Source organism: Taudactylus pleione, unplaced genomic scaffold, assembly GCF_031769625.1.
Source record: "Taudactylus pleione unplaced genomic scaffold, aTauple2 ptg000019l, whole genome shotgun sequence".
NCBI classification, from domain to species: domain Eukaryota; kingdom Metazoa; phylum Chordata; class Amphibia; order Anura; family Myobatrachidae; genus Taudactylus; species Taudactylus pleione.
The window spans coordinates 23,358,072-23,377,270 of NW_028284421.1; the positions used below are offsets into that span (position 1 = coordinate 23,358,072).

At 44.5% G+C, this 19,199-nt stretch overlaps 1 protein-coding gene across 5 annotated transcripts in view; it reads right to left on the bottom strand.

Moving 5' to 3' along the window:
• The window catches only part of EDC3 (enhancer of mRNA decapping 3), a 59,075-nt gene extending 43,174 nt beyond the window's left edge, over nucleotides 1–15,901 (bottom strand). For 2 of the 5 annotated variants that reach the window (XM_088446176.1, XM_088446140.1), the window contains exons 1-2: nucleotides 15,817–15,901; nucleotides 3,779–3,974 (exon numbers count right to left, since the gene is read on the bottom strand). In XM_088446176.1, coding sequence (XP_088302302.1) covers nucleotides 3,779–3,942 — 164 coding nt within the window. In that variant the 5' untranslated portion in view covers nucleotides 3,943–3,974; nucleotides 15,817–15,901. Of the gene's footprint in view, nucleotides 1–3,778; nucleotides 3,975–5,317; nucleotides 5,400–15,763; nucleotides 15,783–15,816 lie in introns of those variants that run through there. The other 3 variants (XM_088446168.1, XM_088446157.1, XM_088446149.1) reach the window with 3 other exon arrangements.
• Nucleotides 15,902–19,199: the final 3,298 nt, after the last annotated feature.

Sequence of the window (19,199 nt, forward strand, 5' to 3'; positions counted from 1 at the left end):
CTGGCAAAAATATTGGACGATCAATATATTGCGTGCCCGTCGGCCAGTGTGTACAAGCGATATGTCTGAACGATGTCGTTCACAGACATATCGCGTTAGCTGTGCTGCACAGTCGATGGCAGATATAGCTGTCCATTGTGGTGTGTGTACGTGCAGTCAGTCAACCGCCTGTACACTTGAAGCAGAGACCTTGGGGAGGGGGCCAGATGACAGATGATGGTTGGTCAGTGTGTATGAACAACATTCCCTGTAGATATATCTGCAGAATAGTCGATCTGCAGATATATTTTTAGGTGTGTACCCAGCTTTACAGCTGCTTGGCAATATGACAACTACACGGAAATATGGGGTGGCATGGATGTCCTGGTTTTCGTTTCAAATTTATGGTAAAATAATAGAAATTAAGATTCCGAGATTTAAACAACGCTGATATTTACACAGATTGAGCAATTTCTAGCCACTGCAAATGCTCTACTGCGCACGCACAGCGATTGTAATGCAATTACACTTGTACAGAGGATTCACTTGCAAAGTGAGTGGCAGGCAGTCAGTGTTTGGGGGAGGTAACAGGGGTGATTAAAATAAATACAGGCATCTAACTGTTTAAACACTGTTTCATGGGCATGGATAAATTAGCCAATGCGCTCTCCTTCACAGCATGAGAGCTCTCTGGCTTGTCAAGGGAGCCGCAGTGTTTGATGCAGGTCAGACTTGCCTTACAAGTTGCATGGCTGCTTGATCCGTTGTTGATCGACGTTACCGATGTTTACACTGTTGCATTTCGGACGCATATGAGAAGGCAGCAGTGGGCGACTGGACGTCCCTATGCTCAGGTAAGCTTTGGGAGACAAACATTTTTGCTTTTGCGGTCCATAAGAGATCGCAGCTGCGATTGCATTAGCGTAATCTCAGAATCAGGCCCTAAATTAAGTAATTAACACTGGTGTAATAGGATGGGCTTACTCCGCCACCCTGCAACAAGTGGTTTTACCAATTCATCTTTAGGTTCCTTTAACCATTGGTAACCTGCCATTGCTAACCATCCAACTGGTGTTTAACTACTCTCAAATAGCTATTGACAGCTGGACATTAGTAGTAGGAGTCATAACCAGACTGCCTTACAGGAATCTGGAACCGCTTATTTTTGGGTGTTGTGTGTAGCTGCTGCAGCACTTCTTTGCTGGTAACGGAGGCTGGTTCCTCCTTAAAGCTGACTTATGGTCATAGCAGCTAAACCGTTGACTCAGGGTTCTGGTTTCAACACAGGACAACAGGGGATTATATTAGAATGTTAGCTCTTATCTATGGGTTACATGAATCAGAAACAGTGAGGGTTATACAGGATCTTACAGGAAGAGTGGCTCTTACAAAAAGCTGTTACATCACTGTGAATTAGTGATCATAAACCAGATGGACTATAAGAATACACAGACCTTACATGAAGTTTTGTTGCTCTTTTTACAGTTCTCACCCAAAGGTTAGCAGGAGGTAATCCGGCCTAGGATTAGGGGGCAGTATGGACTTGCCTCACTGCAAGTTCCCAAGTCAAGAAATAGCCATACAAAGGGAATACTTATCTTGAGTCCATCTCCAAAAGTAGCTGTGGCAGTGTGATCCTGCGATACAGCAGCAGAATCTTAAGAGTGGGGACTGACCATTGTATTGTAACCGAGGCCCCAAGTCTATAAGCCCTTGTACCGCAAAGGATCCCACTTGGACCAGCTGCAGCAGGTGCTCACATTTTGGGATGGCCTTTTTAACCATACAAGGGACTCTTCTCTGTTGAGTCCTTAACTCCCACACCACAATCTTTTTGACCAACAGGAGCGAGAAGAGTCTCTTTGGGTTCACCTCCACTGGATATGCAAGAAAGAAGAGCTCCAGGACACACAGGCACGGAGCTTGGGCTGTGGGATAATTCATCCTTAAGTGACTGATTTTCCTGCAGCCATAACACTTTCTTGAGGATACTTGGGGGGGGGGGGGGGGGGGGTATTCCACTGTTCATACAGTCCTTTGGGGCTATTAGCCTAGCGCTGTCAAAGACACAATTTTCTAGTCTAAGCTTTAAATCACCCTTCCAGCTATGGGAAAGACCTTGTTCTTATAGACTGGCGCTTCTACCATCGTTGTTGAGCCACCAAATATTCGTTCCCAATTAGTAACAACTGCCAATTCAGCTCGTTTCCAGTCCAGCCCCAATTCCTTTTTCTTCTGTACATACCAACATAAAACTGTTCTCTGCAAATAAAATCTATTGGCTCGCCCTAGACCTTATTAGGAGGGCCATAAATACACTTTGCGGAATGGGTATGTAATACCGGCAGTCGGGATGCCTCCTGTCAAAATATCGACAGCGGTATCCCGACAGGGGTCGGGTAAGTATACTAACCCTCCTCCCTTCCCCTAACCCTCCCTTCTTGTAGCATAAACCTAACACTCCCCCCCCCCCCTGCAAATAATGTTTATTTACATGTACTTTTATATATTTAACATTTTGTGTCATGTATGTGGATGTCACTCTTCAGTCATCGCAGAAAAAAGTTTGAGAACCACTGATTTAGGTTATAGATGGAAAATTTTAAGAGTTCAATAATATTATGAATACGGTCTTTATATGAGCTTAGATAAAGCTGTATTAAAAAAACATGTGTCATATCTTTTATATACAACTTAAACACGGAAGATTCTGCACAGGACTAAATAATTGATTGTCAGAAGAAATATATAAACCAACGTATTCTATGATATTTAAGGTAATATCCTTTCAACATAAGCAGTTGGTGGTGCTCCCCAGGAGTAATGTAGCCCAAATCTAGAACAAAAATCTATTTTGTAAAACAAGATAAAGGAGAGAACTCCTTGTTTGAGGGCACTCTTACTATTATTCAGACAATTAGATCGTTAAAACATAACTTTTAATTATGTTTGCACACAAAAAAAGAGAAATAAAACAATACACAAAACTATATTGGCTTTCCAAGTTGGGTGACACAAGGTGTTTCCCTAATGTATAGACAATATAAAACAAGTATTAAATAATTATCTAAGAAATGTCCTAGACAGTAAAAATGTGGATACCATGTTATTTTCCTATAGTACATGTGACGCCTATGTATGATATGACTTGAAATATGTAAATATGGTAGGTGGGATGGAGCCACAAACAATTTGAAGGAATAATTTCACACTTATATTTCTCCACCTCCCTCAACAAAGTTTTACTGTCTGGGAGATTTCTTATATAATTATTCAAAACTTTTTTTAAATTGTCTATACATTAGGGACATTATAACTTATAGTTTTGTGTATTATTATATATTTTTTTTTATATGCAAACGTAATTAAAAGTTATGTTTTAATTAGGGATGTGCAGGCTCGGATAGGTTCGAGTTTGCACGTGGAGTTCGGATTTTTCCCTCCAAAAAAACGGAACTCAGAAAGAGGCAAAACGTCATCTTACATGGACGAACATCATCATTCCTGGACTTTTGTCCAGGAATGATGATGTTCGTCCATGTAAGATGACGTTTTGCCTCTTTCTGAGTTCCGTTTTTTTGGAGGGAAAAATCCGAACTCCACGTGCAAACTCGAACCTATCCGAGCCTGCACATCCCTAGTTTTAATGATCTATTTGTCTGAATAATAGTAAGAGTGCCCCCAAACAAGGAGTAATCTTCTCTATCTTGCTTTACAAGATAGATTTCTATATCTTTTATATTATCAGGATCTGTATCAGTAACATGTTGGCGTATAGTCACAGGTGGAATAAACTAACCTGAATGTAACCTCTGGAACCAGGCACTTGACACCATTGTGGAATGGCTGCGTTAGAGATATTGTTTGGTTGAGCTGATCAACAGCAGACACACGGCCTTGATACACTCCCAAGGTGTCTCCACAATTAACGGATACAATGCTTCCCAGCCAATCTGCAGCCATAATGTAATCACGGATTGTGCCAATTACTATGGCTAAAAAAAGGAGAAGACAGGTTAGCAACAAAAACTATATATCATGACATTAAAACTATTACAAGTATCATAACATATAACACAACTTACACAGAACTACACGTAACTTGTTCATAGTTCAAACAATCTAAGGTGAACATTTTTATTAACGAATTTAGGACCAGTAAATTTATATAGGGACACATTTTGGAGGTTACGGATATGGACATCTGTTTAAGATGCTTTTTAATAGGTTCTTGCTATAGTTTCTCCTATCCTGTTTATCCACGTATTCTCTATTTTTAAGCCAGTGAGTGAAATACAAACTGTATTCAAGAAAATCATCAGAATATCTAGGTCAGCACACGGTATTTCGGGAGTTGAGTGTAATGATTTTGTAGAAGACATAGGCCAGTCCACTTGTGAGGTTAAGGTTAACAAGGACTTTATGAGATTGGCGTATGCATGATGTTAGGAGGGGAAAAGAGGCAAACAATAAGCCATTGGCTAAGAATGAAGCCTTGCACACACAAACATAGGTTTTATCCTACTGCTTGGCATGAGGGAAGAATAAAGGTGGGTACACACCTGACAGATATATCTGCAGATCGATTGATCTTTAGATATAACTGCAGATGATGGTCGTTCATACACACTGAACGGCCATCATCTGCTTGTGCCATCAGGTCCCGGCGGCGGCTCCCGCCCCCTTCCCTGCGGCTGCCGCTATGTGTGCGCGTGCGGTCTGCCGAACGCCCGTACACACCTGCCGATGGACAGATATGCCGGCAGACATATCTGTCCATCGGCTGTACAGCACAGCCAATGCGATATGTCGGTGAACAGCAACGTTCACTGACATATCGCGGGTACACACTGGCCGAAAGTACAATTTGATTGCTCATGTAGCTGGCAAACAACAGAATCACTGTCACAGTGATATTTGGCCTTTATAGTGCGACAGAAAGATGCTCACACACAGGCCAACAGCGGACAAACATGCACAAAAATGTTCCTATCCATAGAGGTAAGGATGAGACTAGTAGTAGCACTCAAGAGAGCAGAGTGAATGATCTTTAGAGAGGAAGATCAATTAAAAGAATATTACAATAACTGATGAAGGTATGAAGCTGGATTCGCTGTTTAGTGGAATCCTGTGCATCATTAATGCAAAACAGAAAACCCCAGTAGCTGGATTTGCTCTTTGCTTTAAATCAACTCTGAAATAATTTAGAAACAGTAAAAAGCTATATGATGGCAAATAAAGAACATCTGGAAAATACACATATGGCCAAGTGAGCCAAAATTATAGCTGTGGCAATAGTAAAAAAAAAATAAAAAAATAAGAGTTATGGAAGACTTACCTGTGTTAACTCTTTTTCTTCGAAGTCCATAGGGTCCACAGGGATACCATGGGGGAAATGTGGTTGGAGTGATCCAAGCACCAAACAGTTAAGCTTTTAGCTCCCACAATGCTTTAGGTCCTCCTCCACATATACCCTGCCCGCAGGCACTCAGTTTTGTAACCAAACCCAGGACAGGTGAAGGAAAGAGGAGAAGAAAAATCAATGTACACCAGAAACATTCTCACACAAGATGAGGGAATCCGTGACCGAAAGAAAAATTACCCAATGCAGCCAGGTGCGTCAGGGTGGGTGCCCTGTGGACTTCAAAGAAAGAGTTAACAAAAGGTAAGTCTACCATAACTCTTATTTTCTTTTTAAGGGTCCATAGGGATCCCATGGGGATGTCCTGAAGCAGTTTCCCTAAGGGTGGTGGACGCTCCTGAGCAGAAAGGAGAAACCGCCGCCCAAAGGAAACATTCTGAGAGACAAAAAACCACGTGGCGGTCTTGCACAATTGTTCAGCAGAGGCACCACGACGAAACGCCCACGATGGTCCCACAGACCGGGTAGAATGTGCTGTCACCGTGTTTGGAACAGGGAGATCAGCCTGTGTTTAAACCTGAGAGATAGCCATATGCAACCATCGAGCCAAAGTTTGTCTATTAGCTGGCCATCCTCGTTTGTGAAAACCATATAACACAAAAAGAGCGTCTGGTTTTCTAAAAGAATTTGTAAGATCCACACAGATACGGAGAGCACAAACCATATCCAGGGAGGTTTCACCTACAGAAAGGTCTGAAGACTGAAAAGCTGGAACCACAATCTCTTCATTGACATGAAAACGGGACACTACCTTAGGCAGGTGACCCGCCCGTGTACAGAGAACAGCTCTATCCTTGTGAAAAAATCAAAAAGGGGAGCAACAAGAGATCGCTGCCAAATCAGAGACTATGCATGCAGAAGAGATAGCGAGTAGAATAAGGACCTGACTCAGGCCCGGTTGCTAAGTTGCACTCGCTCGCTCTGAGCAATTTTCGCCCGTCTGTGTATGCGTATAATTCGCAATGCGCATGTGCAAGCCAGTCTTTGCGATCTGTTTTTGGTTGCTCGTAAGCCACTATCAGGTCGCTACTTTAAGTGACAGATAGTGCAGTTTGTGGGTGGTAACTGGGGAAGGTGCTTGTAAACGGGGGAGTGGTGTTGCGGACGCAGCCATGTCAGGCCGCCAAAACGCCGTTTAAAGGGCGTGCATAATTAGCAAAGTAGCGTCATTGTACACGTCACCTGCATGTATTTCAGCCCGCACTTAACTCTGTGCTTGCGGTGGGTTAAGGCAACCTGAAGGATGTTCCCAATTAATCCTACATTTCCCGGAGATGACGTGTGCTGCGAGTGGCAAGGGGGCTTCTTTATACACTTGCGAGTGCACTTTGCCGAAGCTCGCTAAAACATAGTGGGCGTCCTTACGAGACGCAATGCGAGCACTTCATTTAAATATCCGGCCCCTTTTTGCCAGAGAGCATCTGCAACTTGCGAGTGTTTCTGACTGAGCTCCTAAGTGCCTTCGCGGTCAACCACTTTAAACCTCTGGACTCAGTGGATTTGAATGGGGGAGCTTGTAACCCCCACACACACTAACTCCTAACCGGTGGGACAAAAGGTTGCCTGCACTCGGAGAACACCCTGAAAAAAAATTCTAACATCCAGTAGAGAAGCAATCTTTTGCTGTAACCAAACTGACAGCGCAGAAACCTGTACTCTCAGAGTGGCCAGAAGGAGACCGAGGTCTAACCCAGCCTGGAGAAAAGCAAGTACCCGGGAAACCCTAAAAACCTTAGTGTCATACTTTCTGTGGGAACACCATTGACCAAAAGAATGCCAAACTCTGTAATATATGCAGGCAGAGTAAGGCTTTCATACCCTAAGCATCGTTTGAATCACAGAGTTGGAGAAACCTTTGGCTCTTAAGATGGAAGACTCAAGAGCCACGTCGTCAAAGACAGATGAGGTAGGGACCCTGCACTAACAGATCCAGCCATAAAGGAAGAGGAAACAGAGTGTCTATGGATAGATTCCGTATGTCTGTGAACCAATGGCGCCCTTGGGTGGAGGGAAATCGGAGGAAAGAGATACGCCAGCTTGAAGTCCCACTTCACTGCCAGCGCATCCACGAAGGCTGCTGAGTGGTCTCTGGTCCTGGACCCGTACCTTGGAACCTTGTGGTTGTGACATGAGGCCTTGAGGTCCACATCTGGTAGGCTCCATTTGTATACCAGAAGTTGAAAAACCCCTGGATGGAAAGGCCACTCTCCAGCGTGTATGTCCTGACAACTTAGGAAGTCCGCTTCCCAGTTGAGGACTCCCGGGATGAATATTGCAGAGATAGCTGGAAGATGACATTCTGCCAAGATCAGAATGTTTGTCACTTCCCTCATGGCTGCATGACTTCACATGCCTCTCTGATGATTGAGATAGGCTTCTGTGGTCACGTTGTCAGACTGGATCTGGACCGGCCTGCCTTGGAGTAGGTCCTGTGCCAGGATGAGTGCTTTGTATACAGCGCGCAGCTCCAGCATGTTTATGGGCAGGTGACTTTCCTGATTTGTCCATCTGCCCTGAAAGGTATGATGACCTGTCACCGCCCCCCATCCGCGAAGACTGGTGTCCTTGTTGAGGAACATCCAATTTGGAATCCAAAATGGGCGACCCTTGTCCAGATGAGCCTTTTGTAGCCACCACAAGAGCGAGAGAGAGACGAATCTCCAGAGTGAGAAGGATCCTTTGGGACCGTATTAGATTATACTGCCCGTTCCACCGGGAGAGCATCAATTGTTGCAGAGGGCTGGAATGGAATTGAGCATATTCCACCATGTTCTAGGCGGACCCCATTGACCCCAGGACCTGCATTGCTGATAGAATGGATACCCTTCGCTTGCATACTGGCAATATTAGGGACAAAATCTTGTCCTCTGGCAGAAATACCCTTTGTGCCTGAGAATCCAGAAATGCCCCCAGATGCACCATCCGCTGTATTGGAAAAATAGAGTATTTCATCCATTGATGATCCAGCCGTGTGTCTGTAGGCAGCCAATGGTCAGCTGAAGATGGTGTTGTAGAACAGCTGGAGACCGTGCCAGTATCAGAAGGTCGTCCAGGTATGGGAGTATTCTGATTCCCTGACACCTGAGGTAGACCGTCATAACTGCCATTATTATGGTAAAGACCCGAGGGGCCGTTGATAGACCAAAGGGCAGTGCCTGAAATTGGTGGTGTTGCTGTAGGACAGCAAACCGTAGAAATTGTTGGTGGGATGGGACATGCAGATACATATCCTGAATGTCCAGGGAAGCCATAAAATCCCCAGGTTCCATTGCCAAAATAATTGACCAAACAGATTCCATACGAAACTTGGGTACAAGGAAAACTTGTTGAGGGTTTTCAGATTTAGAATAGGGTGATGAGACCCATTTGGTTTCTGAACCAAAACTAGATTGGAGTAATAGCCCCTTCCTTGTTGAACCACAGGAACCGGGAAAATCACCCCTGCCCGCAGCAGGGAGTAAATGGCCTCCAGGAGGGCCAAGGCCTTGATAGAATCTGATGGGGGAGTTGTACAAAAACAACTTATGGGGAGGATGCCTCCGGAAAGTGAGAGCATATCCCTGAGAGACCACTTCTCGGACCCAGGCATCTGTTGTTGTATGCCAGTAGTCCGCAAATTGAAGAAGTCGGCCTCCCACCCAGGGATCGCCCAGGTGGAAGCCCGCCCCATCAGGCAGAGGGTTTGTCATCTGGCTTAGAAGCTGTATTTCTGACCTCTTAGTTTGCTGCGAGAACTAGACGGTCTGGAGGAAGACTGTCATTTTGCTCTTCCCTGAGTGCGACAGGACCGGAAAGATTGCCTAGACTTTGATGTAGCTGTTGATGGCAGACCTGCAAATTTTAAGGCTGCCAGAGTAGCCACTATCTTATCCAATTCTGCTCCAAAAAGTATGTTTCCATAAAAAGTTAAGGATTCCAGAGCCTTCTTGGATCCAGTATCTGCTTTCCAGGACCTAAACCAAAGAGCTCTACTAGCAACAACTGAAGCTGCCGCTTTAGAAGCCAGGAGCCCAGCATCTATTGCAGCTTCTCCCAAATAAGAGGCCGCTTCCCGTATGTGGGAGATATATGTCAGATGTTCTCTGGTAGCATTCAGTACAGTATCTTCTAATGCCTCTGTCCATTCTTCAACAGCCTTGGACACCCAAGCCGCAGCCATAGCTGGTCGACTAACAGCTCCAGACAATGAAAACACTGATTTAAGACATGTTTCAAGTTTTCTATCTGTAGGATCTTCAAGGGAAGATGCTGACAGTATAGGTAACGTAGCACTCCTGACTAAATGTGTCACATGAGCATCCACAGTAGGAGGGACTTCCCACTAAGGCCCGTATTCAATTAGATGCGAGAAGTTGGAAACTTTTCGCCTGTTGTACTTTCCGCTGCATTCGCCTGTTTGGGGCGCAAATTCACATCATGTGCGTCCCCGCGATTCGCCCTATTCAATTACAGAACAGGCAAAAATGCAAATAGGCATATGCATAACAGGCGGAAAGTACTGAATAGAATGGGGGAATCAGTCTGTACCCCAAAATAAGACGCACTGACACTGGAAATCATTACAGATGTGTACTATTGCTGACCATGCATGGGCAGCACAGATGGTGTAATGGTTAGCATTACCGCCTCACAGCACTGAGATCGTGGGTTCGATACTCACTACAGCCCTAACTGTGTGGAGTTTGTATATTCTCCCTGTGCATGCGTGGGTTTCCTCCGGGTACTCCGGTTTCCTCCCACACTCCAAAAATATACTGGTAGGTTAATTGGCTCCCAACACAAATTAACCCTAGTGTGTATGTATGCATGTGATAAGGAACACAGAGTGATATCAAAGGGAAAAGGGATTGGGAAATGAGACCCTGCACAAGATAATGATTATGAAAATAATCTATAAACCAACAATATCACGTTATTCTTCTGATTTTAAATCATATAAATAACAATGTGTTGGTGGTGCTCCCAGGAATAAAAATATATACGTATACAATGGTTTTGCAAGAGCAAAGAAGAAAAAATTCCTTTTTTGGGGCACTCTTAAATTCTACAGTAGTAATGATAGCAATATTAAAACGTAACTTTTATTACCTACTAGTATAAAGTATAATGTGAAATAATACAAATATTATACAATAAAATGTGAATAATTAAATGATCGTATGTCTTAGGCGAATATAATCATCTATAATTTCCTAGACAGTGTAAATTCTTTTGTCTAGGTATTCCCCTTCGGATGTTTGATCAGTAATCTGCTATTCTAAAATGCAACATGTACTGATCAGCCAAGATAACATAAATTGCAACATTGTTGTTAAATCATGAATTGAAAAGGCAAACACCTGTAAAAAAGAAAACTGTATCCTACTATGTTATAGATTTAAAGGGTACTGAGTCTGTACATATGAATGTGTCTCTTCTGGTAGTCCAATCAGATCAAGTGACTGGTATCACTCATCTGATATCCCTAAAATATCGATGGTTAACTAAATCGTACCATGCATATATCAGATTATTATCGGGCTCCAAAATTAAATGTCAAACAATGAAATTAACCACATCAAGTAAAACAATTGAGAAGGTATCCAAATCTATGTGTTTGACAACCGATTTGATTGGCTGCAGACAGTTTATAACCAGGATCATGAGTAAGGGGGATCAGGTGATCTATTGTAACCAAGCCTGAACGGCGAAACGCGCGTCAATTTCTTCCACTATTCCCCTCCGGATGTTTGCTATGACCAGCTGACTGGCGGATAGACGGCAAGCCTTTCCAGTACGCTGACTCGAGTCCGCGCTGTTTCATTGCACGCGGCTGCTCTACACCTTACGGACCTGCCGGCCTGTTTGGCTTACGGGCAGACAGGCGGCCAGCTTCATTCAGCACGCTGACTTTAGCCCACACTGTTCCATTACACACGGCTACCTCGACATCTTACGGACCCGCCGGCCTGATCAGCTGACTGGCAGACAGGCTGACAAGTCCCACGGATATATTGCTTTCTATCCCTGTGTTGACCCTTCATCATAAACGGTCCAACAGCGCTATATGGATCTGGTAATCAAGGGCTATGCTCTGATTCTATCTGTTATATTGGGATACTATCTGCCTTATACAGCTCTTTAACACAGTGTAATAAATAAATACTATTAGCCCTAATAAAAGTACTTTGTGTCCTTAATTTGTGTTAATAGTTTTCTAGGAGCATATTTGTAAAAGTAGTGAATAATGATAGAAAACAATGTGAAAAATCCACCTGCTGCATGCACCAGCAATCCTAAAAACACCTGCCCCATCCATACAGCCCCCCAAGAAACCTATTTTGCTACTTTTTATCCTTGTCCCCCCACTTTTTTTATTTTCACCCCAAAAATTACATGTCTATTTTGGGGTGTTCTGAGGTAATTTATTTATTTTTTTGGCAGATTTGCCCTTTTGGGGGGGTTCCATAGGGGTCAGATTCAATTCCAATTACCCACATCTGCACCCCAAATTAGAGATTTTGCACTTTTTTTCCGGCTGCCATTCATTGGAGAAACTTTTGCGCCTGTTTCATTGCATTGAGTTTCCGCTTAGGCGAAAACGTCCTGAAATAACATCCTGTTTATTTAGGAATAATTTGACTGTCCTCACCAAAGAAGGGACATCCACTGTAGAAGGATGGTCCTCCCCTCTGGAGATAGATCCTGGAGAAGAACCTGGCGCATCATCTGATTCCTCTGATGTTGCGTCTGAATTTACATTATGAGCAGACTGATAAAATGATATCGTCTGCTTAGGCGCTTTAGTGACTACCGGTCTGTTCGCCTGCAACATTTGTTGAAATGCAGTAACTGACTGAGCCGTACTCTGACTTGAGTGGACATAAACATCCATCCAGGAAGGATGTACAAGGGGAACAAACCTAGCAGGCTGGAACGACTGTGGGTATACCATTAAGGGAGGCAGCGTGGGAGCAGCCAAACGGTCCACTAGCTGCGTCATAATCTGAGACAAGGAGGACACCCAAGATGGTTTCTGTACATGGGCTGGTAAACTGGACTGGTGAGGTGGTTCTTTATAAGAAACATCACACAAACCATCCTGTATAAAGTCCTGAGGGGACAAGCCCGCACCGGGGCCTCAGTTTCCTGTTTACCTATATTGTTAGACATAATAAGTGCAAATGTGACTGCCTTTACAAATAAAATAAATGTGAAGCACAATTAACAAAAAAATATATATATATTCCCCAAACAACTGTAGCAAAGGGTTGAGGAGAAATAGCAGTGATAGTTATACCTGACAGTACAGAAAAATAAAGGCAGTAACAACACAGAAGCTAGCAAAAGTCACATACAATGCATATACAATATACTTGCAATGGGCCCTGAATCAACTACTCAAAGCACTGTATAACCTGGCCTCTGGGGAGAGGTATACAGGGAGACCAAACCCAAACCTCCTGAGACCAGCAGCTTCAGCACAATGATAGTGATCACTGTGAGGAGAGTAGGAGGAGCAACCCAGACACAGGAAAACCTCAGCTGGATCGGCTTCTGGGCTGGGGGAGGGGCTGCTGGGGAGAGCCTACCTCCCCTATGCTGTAACAACTCCCAGGTGCGCTGGCCTTATACATGGCTGCCGCCACTGTCCCCGGCGCCAAACTGACTTGCCCCAGTGACCTAGTAGGGGAGTGGACGCAGCGGACGCCCCACTACAGCGGCCTCCAACCACAGGAGGTACGGACTGCCACGTGGTTCCCGGCGAGCGGGGAACCACCTTACCTGCGTCCTCATGCTTCCAGCTACAGTCCCGAGACCCAGCATCGCCACTAGCCGAGCTCCGCTGGTGCCCGACAATCACCAGTGCGGTTGCTGGTGTTGCGGCGCCAGCGGGGGTAGATGGAGCAGCAGCACAGGCATCCTTTAGGACACCTAGCACTGCTTGCTCTAATAGTAAAAAAAAAGAATTAAATAAATCATAAATAAAATGCTTGGGGCTGCCTAAGCAGTTCCCCTGTTATAAAAGGTGTTTCTGAATCCTGCAGCACCAAACTCCAAACTGAGTGCCTGTGGCCAGGGTATATGTGGAGGATGACCTGAGGCATTCTGGGAGCTGAAAGCTTAACTGTTTGGTGCCTGGATCACGCCAACCACATTTCCCCCATGGTATCCCTGTGGACCCTGAAGAAGAAAAGGATGTCACACATTGTGGATTCAATTTAGTAAACAATAACGACAGTTTGGCATGTAAAATATTTGCATTGTAAACAGTCAATGACAAATCAAGGAAGAGAGATCTTACTAACATTTTTGCATTACCAAGGGATAAAATATCAATAGGATCAGAAAACTGGACATGTAGGGAAGAATTCAATTCAGTGCGCTGTTAATAGCATTGGGAGGGAGCTCCCGGGGCTATTCAATTCGGTGCACTGTTTAGTCTGACAGTTAGAAGTTAAGTTGGAGAATGCTGGTTCTCGCGACATAACCTGAGTGTTTATCGCAAGAACTGACATCCTCCAACTAAAGTGCTGGCTGCAAGGCTTATACCTAATTTTTTATGGGTCATTCTGGTCATTGCACATCCATATAGAAATACACTAGAGCAGACTACCATCTCATAAGGGGTGTTATTGTGTGCGTTTATGGAAATATTATTATACAGAGTAATCAGACTACACACGTAATTAAGTTTATTTTCCCGTAAGTTGATATAATTGTAACATTAGATATTTATGTATACATGCTGCTCTGTTAAGGTAATGATGAGGAAACTGATTATGAATTTAATACCCAGTTTAGTGAACTTAAGTCTTCTACAGTGACTGTACACCTTACCACTGGGTCATTCCATGCCAAGTGGACCAGGTGTCCCCCACCTGAACAGCTACAATTTTGATAACATTGTACATGAAGGTAAGCATATATATCAGACTAACTATGGGAAAATTTTAGTTCACAATATGCAATAGTGAACTATGCCCTCAAAGTGGGGGTGGGTGCAACTGTTACCAGCTCTGTAGTACACAATCAGCATGTGGGGACGATCTTCAAAATTGGTACACTTGACATGGAACAACCCCACTACCGTTTAAGTTATTTTTACAAATGGGCAATTAAAAAAAAAAAAAAAACTCCAAAAGCCAGCAACAATAATAGTTTCCATCTTTCTATCTTTGTTGTGAATTTTACATATTTTTATTTTTGATAACTTAGAAATGATTTTTGTTTGCATACAGGTGTTTCTTTGTGATCAAGCGACTGCAAACAAAGGAGTTCAAGTTCCCCAATCAGAGGTGCTTGCTTGGCAGAGCTAGACATTGATTGGTGTAGTGACACATTTTATTTTCGCTTTGTATGTCCCAAAGACCGTGTACTTCATGTAACTGAAATGTCTTTAATAAAGGATATGCATGTGAAGAGCAGCATGGCACTAGATCAGAGGTTCTCAAACTCGGTCCTCAGGACCCCACACAGCTCACATTTTCCAGATCACCCAGCAGGTGTACTCATTACTCATGCTGGGCATACACTATACAATTATATGTCAGATATCTGCCCAATCTGGCTGGTTGGAATGAAAACCTGGTAATGTATAGGAGCAAATAACAGAAATTTGCTCCCAAACACTAGAAAAGGGATCGGATTTTCCTTCCCACCAGACAGATAATTGTAGAGTGTATGCCCAGTATTACTGACACATTTTAAAGGTTCCACCGTTGGAGCTAATTATTTCACTTGTGATTCTGTGAGGAGACCTGGAAAACATGCATTGTTTGGGGTTGTGAGGACCGAGTTTGAGAACCTGTGCACTAGTTCTACATAGTCTGTCAGCATAACACGTGACCATCTTTAAAAGGAATGTACATAAAATACAAATATATGTGAAAGAGAACACCTGGAAGTGCTGATTGAATTTGCTATGTGAATGATAGATATTCCACTAATAGTAGGTAACATATACTGAATGCACACTTTCTACTCCCCTTTACAGTTCTATGTTGTGTGTGAAGCCATTCCCATAATTGGTGACTTGCGATGACAGAGACAGACTATTTACATAAAGAAAATAGATACCAGTAGCATGAAAACTGTTTTCAAACTATTGCAGCTGTAAATTAAATAAAGTTCCTTTTCATCAGTCCAGCTATGAGCCTGCAGTGTGTACCGCCTGGGGTACCCTAATGCCTCTGCTAAGAACTACACATGCTGGATACAAAGGGAATCACACAATACTAGTGCAGAACCCGGCGATAAGTAGGAGCCCAGCAGCAGTCACATGGGCAGGACACCACTCCGAGTCCTATGCGTTCAGATGGTGACGCTAATACACAGGCACCCTGTGTATAGATATCTCTGTGTGTAAGGTGCCGTACTTACTGAGAGCTACATACAAATGAAGAAAAAATATCCGGCAGAAGCCGAACACCCACCTTACACTACAAAGCAGCCACCATCAAGGACTTCCGCTTCCGGGCGCCCAGTAGTGACGTCACTGCCGTTTTGGAGGTAACTCGGGTTGCTATTGTTACCATGGAAACGATGAGTGAGTGTCTCTCTCCAAGTTAGGACCGGGCAAGTTCTGGGCACAGTCTATTACTGTTGTATGAACAGTGTGTATACTGTCGGCAAGGTGCATGCTGTACATAGTGCTGCCAGTGCTGGATCATAGAGCTTGTGTAACCCGTATTACTTATAGTAAAGTATAACTCGTGCATACGACATGTCTTCTCGATTCTTAATGGCCGGGATCCATTTATCTGCTCACATTTTTACTTTGTGACAGATGGATAGTTCCTCGTATTTAAAACCACCTGGCACATGAATCACTTGATACAATAGAGGTTAATTCAGTCTAGTTTTACATGAGGAAAGATAGTGGTATAAATATGCTTTTTGTTTACGCCAGGAGATGTGGCTTGTCAGTGCCCAATTTGTACACAATTTAGTACTTCAATAAAGTGTTATATGTTTAAGACATAGGGGTCTATTCAGCAATAGTGACAATGTTGCCCAACATTGTCACAATATTTTATTAATTATGATAAAATATGTAAGCCAGTGGTCGGGGAACAGGGGTAATTTTCCCCACATGGGGTAAAAATGAAATTCCTGGGGGTAATGCCGTACAGCCGGGCATGCATATGAATCATTCTATAATATAGAATGATTCATATGCATGCCCTGCTGTGCCGCAGGGAGGCTCTAAGTTGGACGCCCACTGAGATGTTATTACCAGCAGGCGCCCGGCTCCTTCCCTGCAGCGCTGCGTTAGCCGGAGGCTGGAGTTCTCTTCTGAACTCCAGCTTCCGCCTCTCTCCATGCGCACTATGGGAGAGACGTCATGACATCTCTCCCATAGTTCCAAGGAGCTGACAGGACGGTGGCAGATGCAGGAGCGGGGATTAAGGTAAGTGTTTCTTTCGAGGTTTTTTTGTACAATCGGCACTATGGGGGCACTACTACAGGGGCATAACTATGGGGGCACTACTATATGATTTCCTTCCTTTCAAATCAAGGGGGTAACGTCGGCGTATCTAAATATATTTTGGGGTAAAAGGTAAAAAAGTTCCCTGACCCCTGATGTAAGCTATGCAGCAATATTGTTTTACCGCGGTTGTGGTAACACGCTGTCCCTGCGATGTCACAGGAGGGATTGTTTTCGGGATTCCAAAAACAATCCCTTCTATTTGTTTCCTTCGCATGCTCATTAATGCGCTCGGGAACAGTCTCCATCCTGGCTTCACGGTGGCCACGGAGGGTTAAGTACAGCTTTAGACTCCCAAAACTGTTTGATATGTGTATAAAGCCTGTATACACATATCAATCAATTTCGTGAGGTTTAAAAGTCTCTAGAGTGACTTACCTGCTGCCGATCACCGGGAAGCAGGGACGGAGACTGGGTGGGCTTACAAGATGCTGCAGGGACTTATGGGAATATTTCCCTCTGTCCCTGCAGTTTTCGGGAAATGTAAGTATTTTCTTCGTATAACGCCATTCTGAAATGACGTTATATAAAGGAAATATTTATCGAGTGATTTAACACTTTTTGCTTTGCTGAATAGCAAAAAGTGTTAAAGCACTGTAGAGATCAATGGCTGATCCCTACAGTGCGGTACTCAGCGACATGGGAATCAGTGGAGAAGATAATTGCGTTATCTTCTCCATTATCCCATTGCTGAATAGGGAAGCTACATAAACAACACGGAAATCATAGTTTCCGTATTTTTTATGTAAAAAAAAAAAAAATCAATGCTGAATAGACCCCATAAGACCGTCCGTTTCTGGACAGTGTTGTTATTAAATTGCAATGTCACATTTACTATTAAAAATTTCTTTAGGTACAAATGTAAAACCAAAAATAAAGTTTTAAGTTTAAGCAAATACAATTATCTCCCCGGTTAAAAAAAAAAAACTGCTTTCTTGCAAATTGCCATTAAATTAAGCGGTGTAGTCTTAAACTAGGTACACACTAGACGACTTGCAAACAGTGCGATGTCACTGATTTCCCTTGAACTCCTGGACACACAATCGAGTGAATACACACTGGGCCTGATTCAGACCCGGTTGCAAGCACTGAGCAATCGCAACCGGGTCGATGGTGGCCCACAGCGCATGCACACGACGGAGCCGGCTCCGTCGTGCGCATGCGCGAGACCCGGCTAGCGACAGGCAATCCGTCGCTCCGGGTCTTGCACCAAAGGGGGCGAGCTGGCGATGTTGAGTGACAGCTCGCCCCCTTTGGTGGGCGGGCCGAGGGGTGGCTGCCCAAACGGAGGCGTTCCCATGAGAACGCCTGCCGTTTGGGGGCGGCCCCACTGATATCACGAGTGATGTCAGTGGAGAGATTCCGGCTCTGTTAGAGCCGAAATCTCTCTGGGGCTTGCGGCCACGAGACCCTACCATAAGGGTCTCGTCGCAAGCCCGATGGTCTTGACCATCGTGACTATCATCATGGCCGCTCGCAATAGCTGTGGGTGGTCACCCACAGCTATGCGAGCGGCCAAGAGGCCGATCCAAAAAAATAAAAAGCCCGGCCCTGATTCAGAGCGAGCGCTCTGTCAGAGCAAGCGGCTCTGAATCTGGCCCACTGGACCTGATTCACCCCGCTCGCGAGCGCTGTGCGCTCGCAAGCAGGTTGATGGTTGCCCAGTGCGCATGCACACAACGGAGCCGGCTCTGTCATGCGCATGCGCGAGACCCGGATAGCGACGGGGAAACCGTCGCTCCGAGTCTCGTACCAAAGGGTGCGTGCTGTCGATGTTGAGTGACAGCACGCCCCCTTTGGTGGGCGGGCCGGGGGAGTGGCTGCCCAAACGGAGGTGTTCCCATGTGAACGCCTCCGTTTGGGGCCGATGTGATGTCTCTCCCGTGATGTCAGTGGGAGAGATTTCTGCTCTGTTTGATACTGGATTAGAACCTCTATACACTCCTTCCTATACCTTCTAATATCCTGCCTATACCTTCTAAGGATGACGCTAATTTGCGTACGCAGTTTATACAGTAAATAAAGACTCCAGACTTGGAACGTGTGGTTCCGAAGCACAAAGTATTATTCAAGTAAAAGTACAGTCAGTTACACGCTATTGATCCATACACAATTTGGCGCCAAGGAATTATACAGACCCAAGTACAGTATACATACGCAGCGCTTCCGGACCGGATGTTAGGCATCAGCAAGAAACCCTTCATCAATCAGCATTCAGCACGAAGACTAAGGGCCTCATTCAGAGGCGGTCGTAGGATGCAAGCGGTCGCTCAGAAACAGGGCGGCCGCTTGCATCCTGAACGGCCGCCTCCATGTCAGTCGTTAGGC